The 17,301-nt window shown below is 30.4% G+C and overlaps 5 protein-coding genes and 1 non-coding gene across 7 annotated transcripts in view; 2 read left to right on the forward strand and 4 right to left on the reverse strand.

The window, feature by feature from the left end:
• Window positions 1-945: 945 nt before the first annotated feature.
• On the reverse strand, window positions 946-2,650 carry RpL26 (ribosomal protein L26). Of its 2 annotated transcripts, none has more exons than XM_011498433.1 (4): window positions 2,534-2,650; window positions 1,967-2,139; window positions 1,415-1,555; window positions 946-1,157 (listed from the first exon to the last, which is right to left on the reverse strand). In XM_011498433.1, exons 1-4 carry the CDS (start codon window positions 2,634-2,636, stop codon window positions 1,020-1,022), a joined length of 555 nt encoding a protein of 184 aa, XP_011496735.1. In that variant the 5' UTR covers window positions 2,637-2,650; the 3' UTR covers window positions 946-1,019. The 2 variants fall into 2 exon arrangements, with proteins under 2 accessions (XP_011496735.1, XP_011496736.1); XM_011498434.1 differs by lacking the exon at window positions 2,534-2,650 and adding an exon at window positions 2,443-2,524.
• Window positions 2,651-3,567: 917 nt separating this feature from the next.
• Window positions 3,568-3,640, forward strand: TRNAK-UUU (transfer RNA lysine (anticodon UUU)). Its single transcript has one exon. It is a non-coding gene; the product is annotated as a tRNA-Lys (tRNA).
• A 916-nt stretch (window positions 3,641-4,556) lies between these two features.
• ATPsynE (ATP synthase, subunit E) lies at window positions 4,557-5,943 on the reverse strand. The gene is made up of 3 exons (XM_011498435.1): window positions 5,701-5,943; window positions 5,025-5,181; window positions 4,557-4,672 (listed from the first exon to the last, which is right to left on the reverse strand). The coding sequence occupies exons 1-3, from the start codon at window positions 5,749-5,751 to the stop codon at window positions 4,629-4,631; spliced, it is 252 nt and encodes an 83-aa protein (XP_011496737.1). The 5' UTR covers window positions 5,752-5,943; the 3' UTR covers window positions 4,557-4,628.
• A 626-nt stretch (window positions 5,944-6,569) lies between these two features.
• Window positions 6,570-10,050, reverse strand: LOC105361311 (tubulin alpha-1 chain). Its single transcript, XM_011498437.1, has 4 exons — window positions 9,917-10,050; window positions 7,963-8,185; window positions 7,045-7,874; window positions 6,570-6,901 (listed from the first exon to the last, which is right to left on the reverse strand). Exons 1-4 carry the CDS (start codon window positions 9,917-9,919, stop codon window positions 6,605-6,607), a joined length of 1,353 nt encoding a protein of 450 aa, XP_011496739.1. The 5' UTR covers window positions 9,920-10,050; the 3' UTR covers window positions 6,570-6,604.
• A 385-nt stretch (window positions 10,051-10,435) lies between these two features.
• On the forward strand, window positions 10,436-16,937 carry l(1)G0007 (ATP-dependent RNA helicase l(1)G0007). The gene is given in 12 exon segments (XM_011498438.1): window positions 10,436-10,499; window positions 10,702-11,217; window positions 11,286-11,524; window positions 11,597-11,880; window positions 12,147-12,557; window positions 12,803-12,990; window positions 13,058-13,201; window positions 13,654-14,149; window positions 14,570-15,183; window positions 15,910-16,237; window positions 16,240-16,366; window positions 16,802-16,937. Coding segments are annotated over 11 exon segments (3,411 nt in total). The 5' UTR covers window positions 10,436-10,499; window positions 10,702-10,719; the 3' UTR covers window positions 16,884-16,937.
• A 268-nt stretch (window positions 16,938-17,205) lies between these two features.
• RpL23A (ribosomal protein L23A) overlaps window positions 17,206-17,301 on the reverse strand; it is a 1,755-nt gene continuing 1,659 nt past the window's right edge. Inside the window, exon 5 of the mRNA XM_011498889.1 lies at window positions 17,206-17,223. Coding sequence (XP_011497191.1) covers window positions 17,206-17,223 — 18 coding nt within the window. The remainder of the gene's footprint in view (window positions 17,224-17,301) is intronic.

Here is a 17,301-nt window from a genome sequence, read left to right on the forward strand (position 1 = left end):
AAATTATCTCTCTACACCTTATACGACACTGTTATATAAATAGTTTTGCTTATTTGATGATGAAAGACAAATTTCCTTCAAAATATGAAGTTGTTCGACTCTTAAGAAATAAAAAGATAAACTATTTTTATAATTAAATAATTATTTTGATAATTATGACAATTCTAAAAGAAAATTTGCAATTTAAATATTACTGTTTAAAATTTGGGTTAGTTTTGATAATTTTTTAATACTCGAATGCAATATCTTTCCCATTTGTTAAACAAACTGTTTCTGATGTAAATCAATTTTATATTTACGGAGGTCTTTATTTTTACATGAATCAGTGTCTTCTGAATTTTGTTTAATTTAAGTTAAAATATCAATGGATAATTCTAAAAAGTTTAAATTAATGAAAATATTTAATACGTCTTATTTAAAATTATTATTCTTTCATTGGTATTGAATAATGTAGATTGTTAAAAATTGTATTTTACTGTATTAAAATTGTTTAATTTAATTTTTAGACACTATTAATTTCAGTATTAAAACGATCATTTTAATTTGTTATGGTTTAATGTTAATTTAGTTTTTCTACTAACATTCTTTATTATTTAGGGGACACAACTTCGTATGAAAAAAAAATCTTGTTTTCATGAATAGGATTTTAATTTTTTTTTGTAAAGTTATTATTTTTGTAGTTTGTTGTAATTGTTAAATAGTTACGTGGATTTCATAGAGATTATTTCTCTTTTATTTTATAAAAGCGAATTGATAACTAATAATTTTTTTATCAATCTCGGTATTTTATATTGTATATAATACATATCAAGATATATAAGTAAATAAAATATATTTATTAAATATATTGATTGTTTTTTTAAATTATTGTAAATAAACATATCCTTAAAAATTAAAATTCGCGTATCTCGTATTAAATTCTATTCAAAATATAAGAAAAATGAAAACATTAAAAATTTCGAATGTATATTCGAAACTTTATTTATAAATATTACAACTGCGTCAATGGATTAAAATCTTTACAATGTTTCCATAGCAGCTGCACTTTCTTCAGTATATTTGCCCTTATCTTTTCCAAGCGCAGCAAGACGACCTTTACCTCTTCGATCAATAATCTTTTTACGATCTTTGTCCATTTTTAGTTTGACAATAACAGTCTGGAAAATAAACATGTAAATGTTAATTTAGAATTTTTAATTCATAATTCAAGCGCGATTTTTGAAAATATTAAAAAAATCAGTGCCAATTTATCTGCAAGGATTAAACAAAGCATAAAATTTTTATCAACAGACAGGAAAACCCTGAAAGAGATTTAAAAGTCATACTTTACGTTTGAATCTCTGTGAATGGTTTAAATCATCATGTGCACAATTTTCACACTTATAAAATAAAATTTCTATTAAGTAATAAATACCTTGGAAGGATCAATTCCAACATAAACACTAGCACCATTCATTTTTTCTCTTTGAATCCTTTCGATGTATATGACAAATTTTTTCCTGTAAACTTGAATTACTTTGCCAACTTGTTGGCCTTTATAATGTCCTCTCACCACCTATAAAAATAAATGCCTATATAGCATAAACGATTTAAGTAAAGTATATTTGTTATTATAGAATCAATGTATTGACATTTAAAATCATTGGCAAGTTTTTTCTATTTATTATACAAATAAATATCAAACACGATTAACAGGAGAATCCCAAAAATTATAATCTCATGAATATTTGTGTATGTATGCTTTTAATTATTGTTTCAAACATAAATTTAATTGCATTATGAAAGCACATGTTATCTTGATTTCAACAAAACCACCATTAAATTAAGCTATAAGATTTTAAAGTAAAATATAATTTAAATAAAATGTTATTTTATATCTAAGCTTTAGTATTACAACATTGAAACATTAGTGATTTAACGCTACATCGATTGCCTTTAAAAATATCAATTTTTCTATTAGCATTACCTGAACTTCATCATCTTTGCGAATTGGCATAGTTCGAACATTATATTTTAATCTGAGTTCCTTTGAAAGGGGTGCAGACATAAGTCTTCTTCGTATATGAGACGGAGCTGTGAAATGTCTTTTTCTATTTTTTCTTCTTGACGACGTTACTAATTTATTAAATTTCATCTTGTCTGGAACAAATAAATAAATGTCTACATATGAACATGTACATACGATTAAAATTTATGAAAGCATGTGAAAACAAATATAACCTCATTCGATCCTCGTAATCAAATTCAATTACTTTAATATCAATTATATACAAATAACAAATTCATAAGAATAATGATTATTGATAGTCCGTAAAAAAAAAAGCATTATCTCTGATAACGAAGAACAAATGTATATTTGCATTTTCTATCTTCATAATAAAAATATGTCATAATTTTCCGTTTAAATTAATTGCGTGCAAAAATACACATCAAGATACTTACTTAAACATTAAAATATTGATTCTCGTAAATTATTGTCAATGATTGTTTAACGATGTTTAATAATAATACAGATATTTAGAATAAAACTTACCAAAAATAGGGCAGGTTCTACAGGGAGAACCGGAAGTATATACAAACTTCCAAAAAGAAACTTTCAGTTCGCTTAAAGTTGCATTTACATGATAAAACATCATGACTAAATTTGTCCACCAATGGCCGTTGGCTATTAAGAACTTAACCCTACTTCTCTAATCGCACAATGCACATAGAAATTTTAACATTCGTCTGCCCGATAGAATATTCGACTGGTGATCTTATTACATTTGAAATATGTTTAGTTTTAATTCAATTTCATCACAACTGCAACGACATTAACAAAAACGTCCATTTCCAAACAATAAGGAATATTTTATTTCATAAAATTTAAGTTAAAAAATTATTTGCCTATTATTTAAGCTGCAATTATTGTTAGTCCATGTATACGGATTATAAAGAATTTATTGTATTTGATTTTATGTATATTAGAGAAAATTAATTATACATATAAAATTTTAAAATATTTTTCATCTTGATCCTTCTATCAAATGGTATTTTTTAATAATATAGGAATAGTGTAAATACAGTATGCCAGTGATATAATATCTATTAATATTATTAAGTTTTTATTAAATAATTAATATATATAAATTTAAAATATTGTCACATTATTTGTATGCTTTATAAATTATAATTATTGCAATATAAATATGTCATGATTTCTAAATACATCTGTACAATGCTTTACACAGGGATATCATTAATTATTCCAAGTATTTAAATTATGTTGAATTTGTTGTGCGCGGATAATTAATAATTACAAACACTACCAATTTTTTATCGTAATTGTGAATGTATATCGTACCCTTTTAACTTGTAATTAAATTAAAAGTACATAACTTTATCACACGGCATATAAATAAATGAGTCGATTATTAATAATACATATTAAGTTGTTACTCGTGAATTCCCTCATGATATTATTAATCGTACTTTGTTTTATATTGTTTATAAAAATTAAAAATTAAATTTTATCAAACGTGCAAGTTCATTCGAATAATAATAGGTATTAAAAATTTATAAAACTATGCCCGGATAGCTCAGTCGGTAGAGCATCAGACTTTTAATCTGAGGGTCCAGGGTTCGAGTCCCTGTTCGGGCGTTTTTTTTTTTTATACACACACACACATACACCGTGCGTTGTACTTTACTTTACCAGTTTTGTGGTGTGCGTGCTTTTGAACATCAATCTCTTCAGAGGAGAATAATAATACTTAGAGACGTAATTTAATCCTCTTTTTTCAATATTTAATTTTTATGTAATTAATACTAATGATAAAATCATCTGATTACATTCGATAATTGTTTATAATTATCTAGAAGTATTTTTTAGTCATTAGTGCTCGATTAATAGTTTGTATTAATAGAGTAGAAAGTTTCGTGAGTTATTTAGTAAGGATATATATATATATATATATATATATAAATACCAGTACAAATCCAGTTTAAATCCATTAATAGTTAAAAATGAGTAATTTTTGCTATCGATAGTTGCTGGTATTATGTCTTCAAGACCTTATACTTTCTATCGCAAGAATTTTCTATTTTTACAAATTAATATGAAATAGTATGGTATACCTTGATTTTCATTAGTTAAAACTATGGTAGGACAGATTTAGACATTTTTAATGGTTCTTTGCGAAAATATTATCTTCTTATCACATTCCAATTCCAGAAAATAGTACAAACGTGTAATCGATCTTGTTTATTAGCCTTATTATGTAATTGTATGGAATAAAACAATATAAAATGTTTGTAGGCAAATATTCATTGTATAGATTGGTAAGAAATGACTGTGTAAAAATTATTAAATTTTTAATGAGCCGAATACATTGACAATCGAATGATTTATAAAAATTGCAAAGTTCGATACTAGTTATATAAGAACTGTTTAATAATTTGATTATGACGACGAGTATGTAAAACTTTTTATATAAATGGAAATTTTTAGAAATTTGTTAGAAATTTCTTGTAATATATTCTCCATAGTGTATAATGTGATTAAAATGTAACATTTATTTATTCATACATATGTATTATTTTATTTTTTATCCAGACTATGTACATTCAATGACTTAATCTCCTTTGGCTTATTCCTTCTTTTGGAAAAACTCATCTAAAATCTTATTGTCAGCTGAAAAAAAATATTTGTAATTCTTAATAAATATATAAAATATAACTTAATATGGGGATTTAACGTCGATAGAAATTATAATATTGAAAATTGATAGACTTGTAAGGATAAATTACTTTAAGAAACTTTTTAATCCTTGATGCATTTATCCAAAAAATTAATAATAAATTAATGATATTAACAAATTTATATTCTTCATTTATTGGCTTTACTAAAATGAATATGAATTGATGTTAAGAATATTACTTAATTTTATCTAAACGATAATTATTTTTACTTTAAAGCTGCCATTTTTCATTCAAGAAAATCTATTAATATTAATAGCCCGATAAGTAGATACTTAATAATATACCTTGTGTACTAATTAATTTTTCTTCTGCAAGCTTAGCGTCACGAATAGGTTTTTCAGCCTTTTCAATTTCTCTGAGGGCATTTTCCTTTCTTACAAATCTTTTCTGATTGATAATACCATATAAAATGCCGATTGTCAAGAAACTCCATCTACTGAACTATTAAAACAATAAACATATTTAATTTGCATAACGTGTTATTAACAATATGAAACTTAAGTATTTTAATTATGTTTTATAAGTCTTTTATGGATTTCATTTTTATTTATCATAAAGCACAGTACAATGTTGGTTGGAGTGTTTGAAGAATGTTTAAAAGGTGAATTTCGAACTTTTAAATTTGACTTTGGCATAAATGTTGTAATATAATATTAAATAATAAATCTAGTTATCGTCGTTGAATATTATTGTGAAATGAAATTAGATGTCAAAGTATGAATAAAAATACGATAAAAGAGGAGAGTATAGATCATTTTCAATCATAAATTTTTCCAATTTTCATGCTAACAAATTGTTTCGAACGAAATGTTGCAAATATGAAACAAATAGGAATTATTATATAACTCGTGTGTATCAAATTTAATGTGTCATATTTGATATGCGATTAGATGAAAATTCAAACAAAAGCCTCGAAAAGAATTATTAAAAATAAATCGTTTCGATAAATGTAGTAAATACCTTAATTAAAGGAGAAACATTAACGGGTCGTGGAAGTTCGATATTCGCCATTTTTACTGTTCAAATGACAAAAGGTATGACAGTGGCCGGTTAAGCTCTGTAAATCAGAGATCAACGAGTAATAATGATAGTCTTCTTATAACCTCTTTATATTCTGCGACCGAGAAAGAATTCGACATATGCAATAGCAAAATAAAGATGAATCTGGAAATCGGCCATTTTTTATTTATTCATATTATAGGAAAATGAAAATATTATTATCGATGAGTGGATAAAATGTTAAACAAACAAAATTGCGCGATACTACGAAATTTTACACATACGCGCCTGCACACTTTTTGATTTTTATTTTTTAAATATAAGCAATAATATTTTAATGGGGTAACAATGTAGAATAATTAATATGCGATTCTATCTACTGTCCAAGCACATCATACCGTATACCCGAACAATTACCGTTTAATTTGTTATTAAATAATTTCCAAATACTACTGAAACTATTGTTTTACTTTTAGGTAAAGTTTAAATGCATTAAATACGTTCTTTGTAAACCGGGCACCAATTTTTCTTATTTACAAAATTCATGTTTTACTTAAAAAAAAAAAAATTTACTTGTTTGTGCAATGTATTAACTCAAAATTAAGTTTTAAATAAAATTATTCATCAAAATCGTATTTATATTCTATTTAAATACATTTAAATTGTCCTAAGATCAACCGAATAATAACACTTATTTACTTGCAATAAATCTTAAATTTATTATGACAATCTAGCACATAAAAAAAAGGACAAAAGATAATACATAATGTTGTAAATGTAAATGAAGTAAAAAATGCCTTTTACAAAAAATTTTATTTCAATAGTGCTTAAATAATTTTTTGTTGTTTATCATTTCATAATTTCTTTAATACTCTTCGGCACCTTCTCCCTCTCCCTCGGTGGAGTCCATGCCTACTTCTTCGTAATCCTTCTCTAAAGCTGCTAAGTCTTCACGAGCCTCTGAGAATTCACCCTCCTCCATACCTTCACCAACGTACCAATGAACAAAGGCTCGCTTGGCATACATTAAGTCGAATTTGTGGTCGAGTCTTGCCCATGCTTCGGCAATCGCGGTAGTATTTGATAACATGCAGACTGCACGTTGTACTTTAGCAAGATCCCCACCAGGGACAACAGTTGGTGGCTGGTAATTAATGCCTACCTGCAAGATTAAAATAACCATGTTTATGTTTATTCATAAGTATTAATTAACATTGATTTTTGTACACATATTTATATTGAATAGAGCTTTTTTTTTTTTTAAATGACACTTAATGTAGAAAATGATTTTATGAAAATACATGCCTTGAAGCCAGTAGGACACCAATCCACAAACTGAATGGTTCTCTTGGTTTTAATGGTAGCAATAGCTGCATTAACATCTTTGGGAACAACGTCTCCTCTATAAAGCATGCAGCAAGCCATATACTTGCCACGTCGTGGATCGCACTTGACCATCTGGTTGGCTGGCTCGAAGCAAGCATTGGTAATTTCGGCAACGGATAGTTGCTCGTGGTATGCTTTCTCGGCTGAAATGACCGGCGCGTATGTTACGAGGGGGAAGTGAATTCGCGGATAGGGTACCAAGTTAGTTTGGAATTCTGTAAGATCCACGTTCAAGGCTCCGTCAAAACGAAGCGACGCTGTTATGGATGACACAATTTGTCCAATCAAGCGATTCAGATTCGTGTAAGTTGGACGCTCAATATCCAAATTACGACGACAAATGTCATAAATAGCTTCATTATCAACCATGAAAGCGCAATCGGAATGTTCTAAAGTCGTGTGTGTGGTAAGAATGGAATTGTATGGCTCGACGACAGCGGTAGAAACTTGTGGTGCCGGATAAATTGCAAATTCAAGCTTCGACTTTTTGCCATAGTCGACGGACAGTCTTTCCATGAGGAGGGAAGTGAAGCCAGATCCGGTACCACCTCCAAAGGAGTGGAATATTAAGAAACCTTGAAGTCCTGTGCATTGATCTGCTAGCTTGCGAATCCTGTCAAGTACTAAGTCAACAATTTCTTTTCCAATCGTGTAATGTCCACGGGCATAATTGTTTGCTGCGTCTTCCTTGCCCGTGATCAATTGTTCTGGGTGGAAAAGCTGGCGATACGTTCCAGTACGTACTTCATCTGCAATTACAATGAATTTTCTTTGTTTATTTAGAACAATATTGCTCAATAAACAGTCAAGCGTCGCAATTAATTTTCAACAACGTACCAACTACCGTCGGCTCCAAATCAATAAAAACTGCACGAGGAACATGTTTCCCTGCTCCGGTTTCACTAAAAAAGGTATTAAAGCTATCGTCTCCGCCTCCAATAGTTTTGTCTGATGGCATCTGACCATCGGGTTGGATGCCATGTTCCAAACAGTACAGTTCCCAACATGCATTACCAATCTGGACTCCAGCTTGTCCAACATGAATTGAGATGCATTCACGCTAAAGCAAAATTACATCGATTAAAATCAAATTGCAATCGCATTCTATTTCTAAAAAAAATTATTAAATAATTATTTCAGATACAAATGAAAATACTTTAAAGTATGAAAAATGTCAAGGGCAGATTGAAGAAACAAATAATTTAGGGAGGAAAAAAAAAAAAAAGAAAAAAAAAGAGTAATCATCTTATAGCGAATAAAATAAAATTACGATTAAAAGTAATGAAACGTGAAAATTTCATAAAATCGATTATTTTCTTTAGTAAATGATTGGATCGATTTTTAACTCCGCATGAAAATGTAAAAGTTGAAATGAGCATCGATGACATTGATAAAGCTTGACCTTATTTGTACATGACATAATTTCCTTTTTTAAACTTTAAGTATACGAAGCAGGACGACGCGTCGCATGATGTCATAGTTACCATATAAGGATAAACTTTGTCTTGCACACTCAGCCCACTAGTTTAATAAAAAAAAAAAAAAAAAAGTCAATATAAAGTCCAGTTTTATATGGCTACTTTCACTGGCTTCTTAATTGAAAGGTATGATTCGCGACTCTTCTAAAATAATATAAAATGTCCGGTCATTTTAAATATTTAAAGAAATATCGTTACTCGGACTTGTTAATAAATAAAAATATAAGGCACGAAATTTTATAGAAATATAGGGAATATAAAAAAAAAAGTTTAAATCTCTTTAACAAGACGATATCATAATTTATCCTCTTTTCCGTGACTTTGCGAGTTGCGCATTTTACATCCCTACCAACGGCCGCCATCACATTGAAATTTTTACCTATAGGATATAATCGCTTTCAGTGGCAATCTTTAAGGACTTTAATTTTGCCGTTGATTTTCGCAACCGTGTTACCTACATTTCAACTGTAGTCCAACAAATTCCTTGAATCAGTTTTTTTTTTTATTTTTTAAACTTTAAATTTGTTTTCTGCCAAATGATTTATACGTTAAATCGGCTTATTATTTATATATCAATATACTACATGAAAAATACAATTAAAATCTTTTAAAGCATATGTAACCTATCCAATCACATTGTAACAGCAAACTAAATTATATATATTTATTTAAATAAAATACATATATCACTATTATATGGAAGAAATTTTGATCCGTTTAAATATAATGTGGAAACGTCGAAGGAGCCAGTGGTTTACGATTATTACAATCGAATAATCAATAAAAATAATATATATGAACGAAACCGTCTCTAGTTGAAAATTTTAATTACTCTCAACTTTCCTTGCCCCCTTACAATTCAATCGAAGCACCCTCCGTATCATTTATTTATCAATATTCCACGTAAATGAAATTAAATAACAAACTTACAAAAAAAAGTAAAAAAAAAATTAATATAAAAAAAAAAGAAAAGAGAAAACCTTATTAATATAGGTGGTCAACGCCTCTTCAAAACGCTACTTTTAAAAAAAAATGTACAGAGAAATATCGCCGACTGTCTGGGCTATATCCGCTAAAGGAAATATCCAATCGATAGTAAGAGACCGATGAGTCATATTATAAGAGGGCGGTGCCGCCGCCGGCCGGCAGCAGAGCGCTCGACCGTTACACGCAAATTGGCCGTTACAGGCAACATTCGAGCACAAAGAAGGACATCGACGACTGTGGAGACAGCCACTCGGCACCGCCCATATTACCATCAAAATAATTACGAATGAAGGGATCTCGATCGTAAAATTCCAATTAAGACTTACCATTTTGATACAGTTGCTTTTTCGTGGATTTGAGAAAATAAAACGACGAAGCGAGCAGCGAAAGTCGGTTGTCGGTGGAAGCGGGTAATGCAACTTCCTCAAACGGCAACAAATCGACTGTGACGCGGCAGGACACGCCACGAGCTTTTTATACTCGCGGCACCGCGAGATCCCATTGGTCGATGCTACGTCGATAAAAATGTTGGATTGGCCGAAAGTAGACTGCAATGCGCGATGACACTGCGCGTCTTGACGACCCGATGTTTCTCACGAATTTTACACGCCTATTGTTTTTATTTTATTATTCGGGTAATATTTTTAATCGGCAATTAGATCGTCCTGTTAGATACTGAATGAAAATTTGTTTATTATTTGCTTTCTCAGCGGATTATTTGGTAATCGTTTTAGTTGCGTTTATCAGGGCGACCAACAAAATGTTTTGTTGCCCTTTTATTCATATATTTCGTAGATAATCTAAGTGTTGCCTACGGCTTTTGAGGTGGCAGTACTGCTTAAAGGCTAACCTAAATTGAACGATGTCTTATTTTTGTAAACATAAAATTGGCAGACAATAAGTATTACGGTGAGTATATAATGTACATTTGTAAACTTACTTAAATGAAGATGGATGAATGCTAAAGTAAATTCGATTAGCTTTAAAGTTCAGAAATGCTTGTTCGATTTAAACAAATTGTGGGCATGTTGAAAAATAAATGTAATATATTTTTTATTCACAACTGTTAACAAAATTTCTAATCGTTTTACTTTTTAATCCTTTCCTTTAGTTTTTATAATCCTTGAAAATGGAAGAGAATCCTGATTTATATAGACTCCAAGGTAGCGATAGCACTGAAACGGGTGGTTTGATTATCGCTAAAAAGAAACCCTCGGATCATGTTTTTAAGAAACCTCAGACATCTATTTTTGGACTTGACAAGCTTGCGGAACAAAAGCGAAGAGAAAATTCAGTAGATAATCATTATGCCAAGGATAGAAGGTATAGAACCCACGAAGAAGAAACTCCAACGTACACCGGTGGAGTCAATAAAAGCGCACAAGATAAATTGGATGCGAGATTGAAACATCAAAGGTTCGACAAAAATGTTAAAAATCGAGATCGAGATAAAGACAGAAGGAAAGATAGGGATAAAGATAGGAATAGAAACAGAGAGAGAGATAGATATGGAGGTAGCTACAGAGATAGAAATAGGTATGGGGACAGTGCTAGGGATAGGAGTAGCCACAGAGATTGGACGTTACGATTCAAAGATGAGCCTCAGACACCAAAATATAGAGTGAAGGTACGCGTAGATTATATGCTAATTTACTGGCAGTCGTTTAATTAATTTAATTTTGTAATTTAATAAAGGATTCGACATCCAGAACTAATTGGGACGACGACGACGACGACGATGAACCTAGAAGAAGATCGAGTTGGGATCATCCAACTCCAAATTTATATAGCAGTAGAGATATAAGGGAAAGTATTAGAAGTGAATTTACACCGTCGTATAAATACAATATTTGGGCGAAAGATCGTAAAACAACCGGTGCTACTCCAATAGTGGATAACGAAGAAAGAGAATTATGGGAACAAGAACAGAGGAGGTGAATATTAGGCTGTTTGATGGTTTTTATTAAGATATAGTTTAGCTTATTAATTATTTTTAATATTGAAAGGCTTGATCGTGAGTGGTACGGACTAGGCGATGACGAAGGTAGGCATTTCGATAATGTTTCCGAAGAATATACTCAAAAGAAAGAGATGGAATTAGAAGCGAGAAAACAGAAGCGAGTATCCGCGCAACAACGGCAAATAAACAAAGATAACGAGTTATGGGAACGTAACAGAATGTTAACTTCTGGAGTCGTTAGCTCATTAGATCACGATGACGATTTTGACGATGAAGGTGAAACAAGAGTTCACTTACTAGTGCACAATGTTGTTCCACCATTTTTGGATGGTAAGTATAATTCTTAATATTTAAGAGCGAATTTTCATCCTAATTGATTCAATTAGACATTAACTGAACAGAATTCCAATTTTTGTATTGACATTGAGCTAATAAATTTTTACTTGATCGATACTTTTATTTGTACTTATAATTATAACGTATTTTACAAAATTAACTTCACCGTCATTGCTAAATTAATGTATACCTTATTAAAGATATTATTAATTAATTTTATTAATATTATTTGAAAAATGATGACTTTGTTATTTCACTAGGCCGAATTGTTTTCACAAAGCAACCCGAACCTGTGATACCTGTGAGAGATCCAACCTCTCCCATGGCTTTAGTAGCGAGGAAAGGTTCTGTTCTAGTACGTGCTTATAGAGAACAAAAGGAGCGCAGACGCGCGCAAAAGAAGCACTGGGAATTAGCTGGAACTAATCTTGGAAATATTATGGGAATAAATGATACTCGAAAAGAAGATAAAGAAGCACCGGGACAGGAGACAGATTATAAAGCTGGCCAAAAATATGCCAATTACATTAATGATGAGATAGTAGTAGAAGGTAGATACAAAAGGATTCAAGAACAAAGAAGAAGACTTCCTGTATTTGCCGTTAGACAAGAACTACTTAATGTTATTAGAGAAAATAGCGTTGTAATTATCGTTGGTGAAACTGGTAGTGGTAAGATTTATTTTACACTAAATTATTTATGAGTGACTATCTACTAATATTTATTTATACTTATTTATCTTAATTGACAATATAAATATCTCCAGATTAAGATAATTTTTTAAGGAAATAAAATTTTTAAGCGTTAATTTTATTTTAAACAATTAACACATGTTATCTGACTTTTGTAATTACTGAAGTGATTGCTAAATTCATTAATGTAAGATATTGAAAAGTAAATCTATATTCCCTGTTAGGTAAGACTACTCAGTTAACACAATATTTACACGAAGATGGATATAGTAAAAATGGTATGGTTGGTTGTACTCAACCAAGAAGAGTGGCAGCTATGTCTGTTGCTAAAAGAGTGTCAGATGAAATGGATTCTAATTTAGGAGAGAAAGTTGGTTATGCTATTCGATTTGAAGATTGTACATCTAAAGAGGTTGGCTAAAATGATATTTTCAATGTTATTTATTTTGCTATCGTGTAATTCAATGAGTTTATTACAGACAATCATCAAATATATGACTGATGGTATCCTGTTGAGAGAAAGCTTACGCGAAGGAGATTTAGATCACTACAGTGTCATTATTATGGATGAAGCTCATGAACGTTCTTTATCCACTGATGTTTTATTTGGATTATTGAGAGATGTATGATTTCTATTAACATTTATTGTTATTTAACCATATCGATCGCAAAGATTGAACAAAAAAAAAAGATATTCCCTTGCATATACAATTTTCGAGAATAAGACGGCCTTAATAAGATCGGTTGCTCTCCATTAGGCAAAGACGAGAAATATTTATTACTCGTATGTTTAGTTTATAAGCATTAGGAAAGAAATGTAACGATATTTTATTTAAACTACAGAATACGCATTGTTGTAATTATTAAATACAAAATTATTAAAGTAATATGTATGCTAGTATCTAACGCATTAACAAATTTAACACTAAAAATCAAAGACAAAATTTATTAATTGTCCAAATTGTATATAATTTAATCACCATCAATCACAATATTGAAAAGGTTACATCTTAAAATTGAATCATAATTTTTTAAAATAATAAATAACAATAAAAAATTGCGTGATTAAATACAGGTTGTCGCAAGACGTCATGATCTTAAGCTGATCGTTACTTCCGCCACTATGGATTCAACCAAGTTTTCGTCGTTTTTTGGCAACGCAGCTACCTTTCAGATACCAGGTCGTACATTTCCCGTTGAAACAATCTTTAATAAGAATCACGTTGAAGATTATGTGGAGGCCGCTGTTAAACAAGTTATGAATATTCATTTACAACATCATATCGGCGATATTTTGGTTTTCATGCCAGGTCAAGAAGATATCGAGGTGACTTGTGAAGTCTTAAAAGAACGTTTGGGCGAGATCGAGGGGGCTGCACCTCTTTCTATTTTGCCCATTTACTCGCAATTGCCATCCGACTTGCAAGCGAAGATTTTTCAACAGGCAAAAGAAGGACTCCGTAAATGTGTCGTGGCGACAAATATAGCTGAGACATCCTTGACCGTTGATGGTATTGTCTTTGTGGTTGACTCCGGATACTGTAAGCTCAAAGTCTACAATCCACGTATAGGTAGAGCAACAACTTTTATCTATCATTATTTACATTAATTATTCCTTATACATATATATTGGAATTTTATACGAATTTTATGTAACAAAGCAAAGATCATTTTTAATCGTATCAATAGATCCGTGCAGTTGTTTCATAAGAAATACGTAAACATCGTCAGTTTTGACAAAGTAGAGATAATAATATTGTTATATTGAAATAATAAAGGAATGCAATTTTGAATTGAATTTCGTGTGAAAGTATGCTTTAAAAGGGAATTAGTATATAAATATATATATATATATATATATATATATATATATATATATACTATGCATTAATTTTTTGATTCGTATTATACCCTCTACTAATATACTTCGAATTTACTTATGACCCATCAATCACCCAACAAATGAAATGTAAACGCATTTAATTACTCAGGTATGGACGCGTTGCAGATATATCCTGTATCGCAAGCTAATTCTAATCAGAGGTCTGGTCGAGCTGGAAGAACTGGTCCCGGTCAATGTTTTCGACTATACACCGAAAGACAATATCTTGACGAATTGCTAACGACCGGTGTACCCGAGATTCAAAGAACGAATTTAGCGAATACGGTGTTGCTGCTCAAATCGCTGGGTGTACAAGATTTGCTTGCTTTTCACTTTATGGATCCACCGCCTCAGGACAATATCCTGAATTCGCTATATCAACTGTGGATACTAGGCGCCTTGGATAATACCGGCAGACTTACGCCTTTGGGACGACAAATGGCTGAGTTCCCATTGGATCCACCTCAGTGTCAGATGCTTATCATTGCTTCGAAACTCGGCTGCACATCCGAGATCCTCATCATCGTGTCAATGCTCTCAGTGCCGTCAATATTTTACAGGCCTAAAGGACGCGAGGAAGATTCCGATTCCGCTAGAGAGAAATTTCAGGTGCCGGAATCCGATCATTTAACGTTTTTAAATGTTTATAACCAGTGGAAGACAAATGGCTACTCCAGCTCTTGGTGCAACGACCATTTTATCCATGCAAAGGCTATGAGAAAGGTGATAAGATTATTTTAATATTTGAACATTGTAGAAATTCTGTAAAGTAATGAAACGAATTAGAAATAGATGCGCCGATTAATACCCAATGATAACATCATGTGGTATTTAACATTCTAAGTAAAACTAGTCGTATAAATTTTTTCTTTTTGAAATTATTATTAAATGCCATGAATTTTTTACTGCTAAACACTTACAAAAATCTCTTACCACGGCATAACCGTGCATTGCCGTGTTAATCTGGTTTTTTTTTTTTTTTTTTTTTTTTTAATAATAAAAGCTATGAAATTTGCCTAAACCTAAATGATCGAATAAGTCTGTATTGTACTCAAAACTTACTACACACATTTTTGGTTGTTAAACATAATATACTCTTAGTATAATAATTTTAAAATAACGTTAATAACATTGAAATTTATAAAATTCAAAAGATAATTTTGTTAAATTACGCAATTCATTGGTTTTGTATCCTAAGATGCGAAGATTACTAAAAATCTATAACTATAATACTCAACAAGTAAAGAGTATAAATTGCTAAATTTATTTCATGTAGATGTACACATAAAATATGTTTAGTAAACACATGTGTTAAAATCCGAGACATTTGGTTTTTTGTTGTTTTTTTTTTTTTTTTTTTATGAAATAAAAATTGCGCTCCACGCTCTTACAAAAAAAAAAAAAAAGAAAAAAAATCACTATAAGCTGGAAACTTTAAATGGCACACAGGTCAGAGAAGTAAGGCAGCAGTTGGAAGAAATTTTGAAGCAACAAAAAATGGAGGCAACGAGTTGCGGCACGGAATGGGACATTGTGAGGAAATGTATTTGCTCAGCTTATTTCCATCAGGCCGCGAGGCTTAAAGGTATTGGCGAGTACGTCAATTGTCGTACGGGTATGCCATGCCATCTTCATCCTACTTCCGCTTTATTTGGAATGGGATTCACACCGGATTATGTGGTTTATCACGAGCTTGTAATGACAGCCAAAGAATATATGCAATGTGTGACGGCTGTTGATGGATATTGGCTGGCCGAATTGGGCCCAATGTTCTTTAGTGTGGTCGGGCGAAGAAACAAGCTCTTCAGCATTTGAACGAAATGGAGCACCAAATGAAAGAGGCCGAGATCGAGATGAAAGCAAGAGCTCAGGAGCAGCTCGAGCGAGAGCAAGCCTCCGTTAGAAAGTAAGTATTACAGATTCGTTAAACAATGTATCGTAAATTTTTTATACATCATTCTATATAATTAAAACGAATTTCTTTTAATGGCAAACATCGATTCAAATATGTGTAAATATAACTTTCTTTGGGTCAGAGGATGTGCCATTAAAATCTATCAATTTACGTTAGACTCCTAATATTTCCATTTATTAAAATTTTCAAATATTTTTTTGTTACTATTAATTTGAATTTGAGAAAATACACATTAAGTATTGGTCTTCATTTTAGACTAGTCATATCAAATACTTTTACACTAATAATTTATTGAGTTGTTATAAATTATATTGTTTTAAAATATGCAGCACTTAGACAAAAGTCGTGTTTATACTTTTAATTTTATATTTAATTAGAAATTCGTTTTCCATTCAATGTTAGCTGACTTTTTCTATAATTTTCTAGACAAGAAATATTAACTCCTGGAATGAAAGAACCCGGAACTCCTGTCTCATATCGTAAAACTCCAGCACGTTTAGGGTTGTAAATATTCTTAATATACGTAAAAATCATGAATATTTTTATGTAAATTTTATTTAAAATAAATTTATTTAATTTTATATTTGTCTTTATTCTTATACCCCTTATGATTAAAAACAATTGTCTATAAAAGTGAAATTCTAATCATTTAAAAAATAATTATAAATTTTATCTGAATAATCGCTTTTGTCATAACTTAACATATGATAGTATAAAAACATGTGTGATTAACAGATCAGATTTGTCAACTTTTTTTTTTTTTTTTTAAATAAAAACTGAAAGTATCTTATTTAGAACAATAAATATTACATTAAGATAGGTTTGAGTATTCAAAACAAAATGAGTACCTGTATATAATTTATTATCATTACAGGTGATTTTTGTTTTATATAAGTGGATTGTTAAAATACTTATATAATACCAAT

This window comes from Ceratosolen solmsi, unplaced genomic scaffold (assembly GCF_000503995.2).
Source record: "Ceratosolen solmsi marchali unplaced genomic scaffold, CerSol_1.0 scaffold30, whole genome shotgun sequence".
NCBI classification, from domain to species: Eukaryota; Metazoa; Arthropoda; class Insecta; order Hymenoptera; family Agaonidae; genus Ceratosolen; species Ceratosolen solmsi.

Coding starts and splice junctions, on each gene's coding strand:
- RpL26 (XM_011498433.1), bottom strand. CDS start 2,636: ATGATGTTTTATCATGTAAATGCAACTTTAAGCGAACTGAAAGTTTCT. Junction 2,140..2,533: donor TAGAACCTGCCCTATTTTTG/GTAAGTTTTATT, acceptor TATTTGTTCCAG/ACAAGATGAAATTTAATAAA. Junction 1,556..1,966: donor GCAAAGATGATGAAGTTCAG/GTAATGCTAATA, acceptor TTATTTTTATAG/GTGGTGAGAGGACATTATAA.
- ATPsynE (XM_011498435.1), bottom strand. CDS start 5,751: ATGGCGAATATCGAACTTCCACGACCCGTTAATGTTTCTCCTTTAATT. Junction 5,182..5,700: donor ATGTTTCTCCTTTAATTAAG/GTATTTACTACA, acceptor TTGTTTTAATAG/TTCAGTAGATGGAGTTTCTT. Junction 4,673..5,024: donor AAAATTAATTAGTACACAAG/GTATATTATTAA, acceptor ATTTTTTTTCAG/CTGACAATAAGATTTTAGAT.
- LOC105361311 (XM_011498437.1), bottom strand. Junction 7,875..7,962: donor TTTGGAGCCGACGGTAGTTG/GTACGTTGTTGA, acceptor TTGTAATTGCAG/ATGAAGTACGTACTGGAACG. Junction 6,902..7,044: donor GGTGTCCTACTGGCTTCAAG/GCATGTATTTTC, acceptor TTAATCTTGCAG/GTAGGCATTAATTACCAGCC.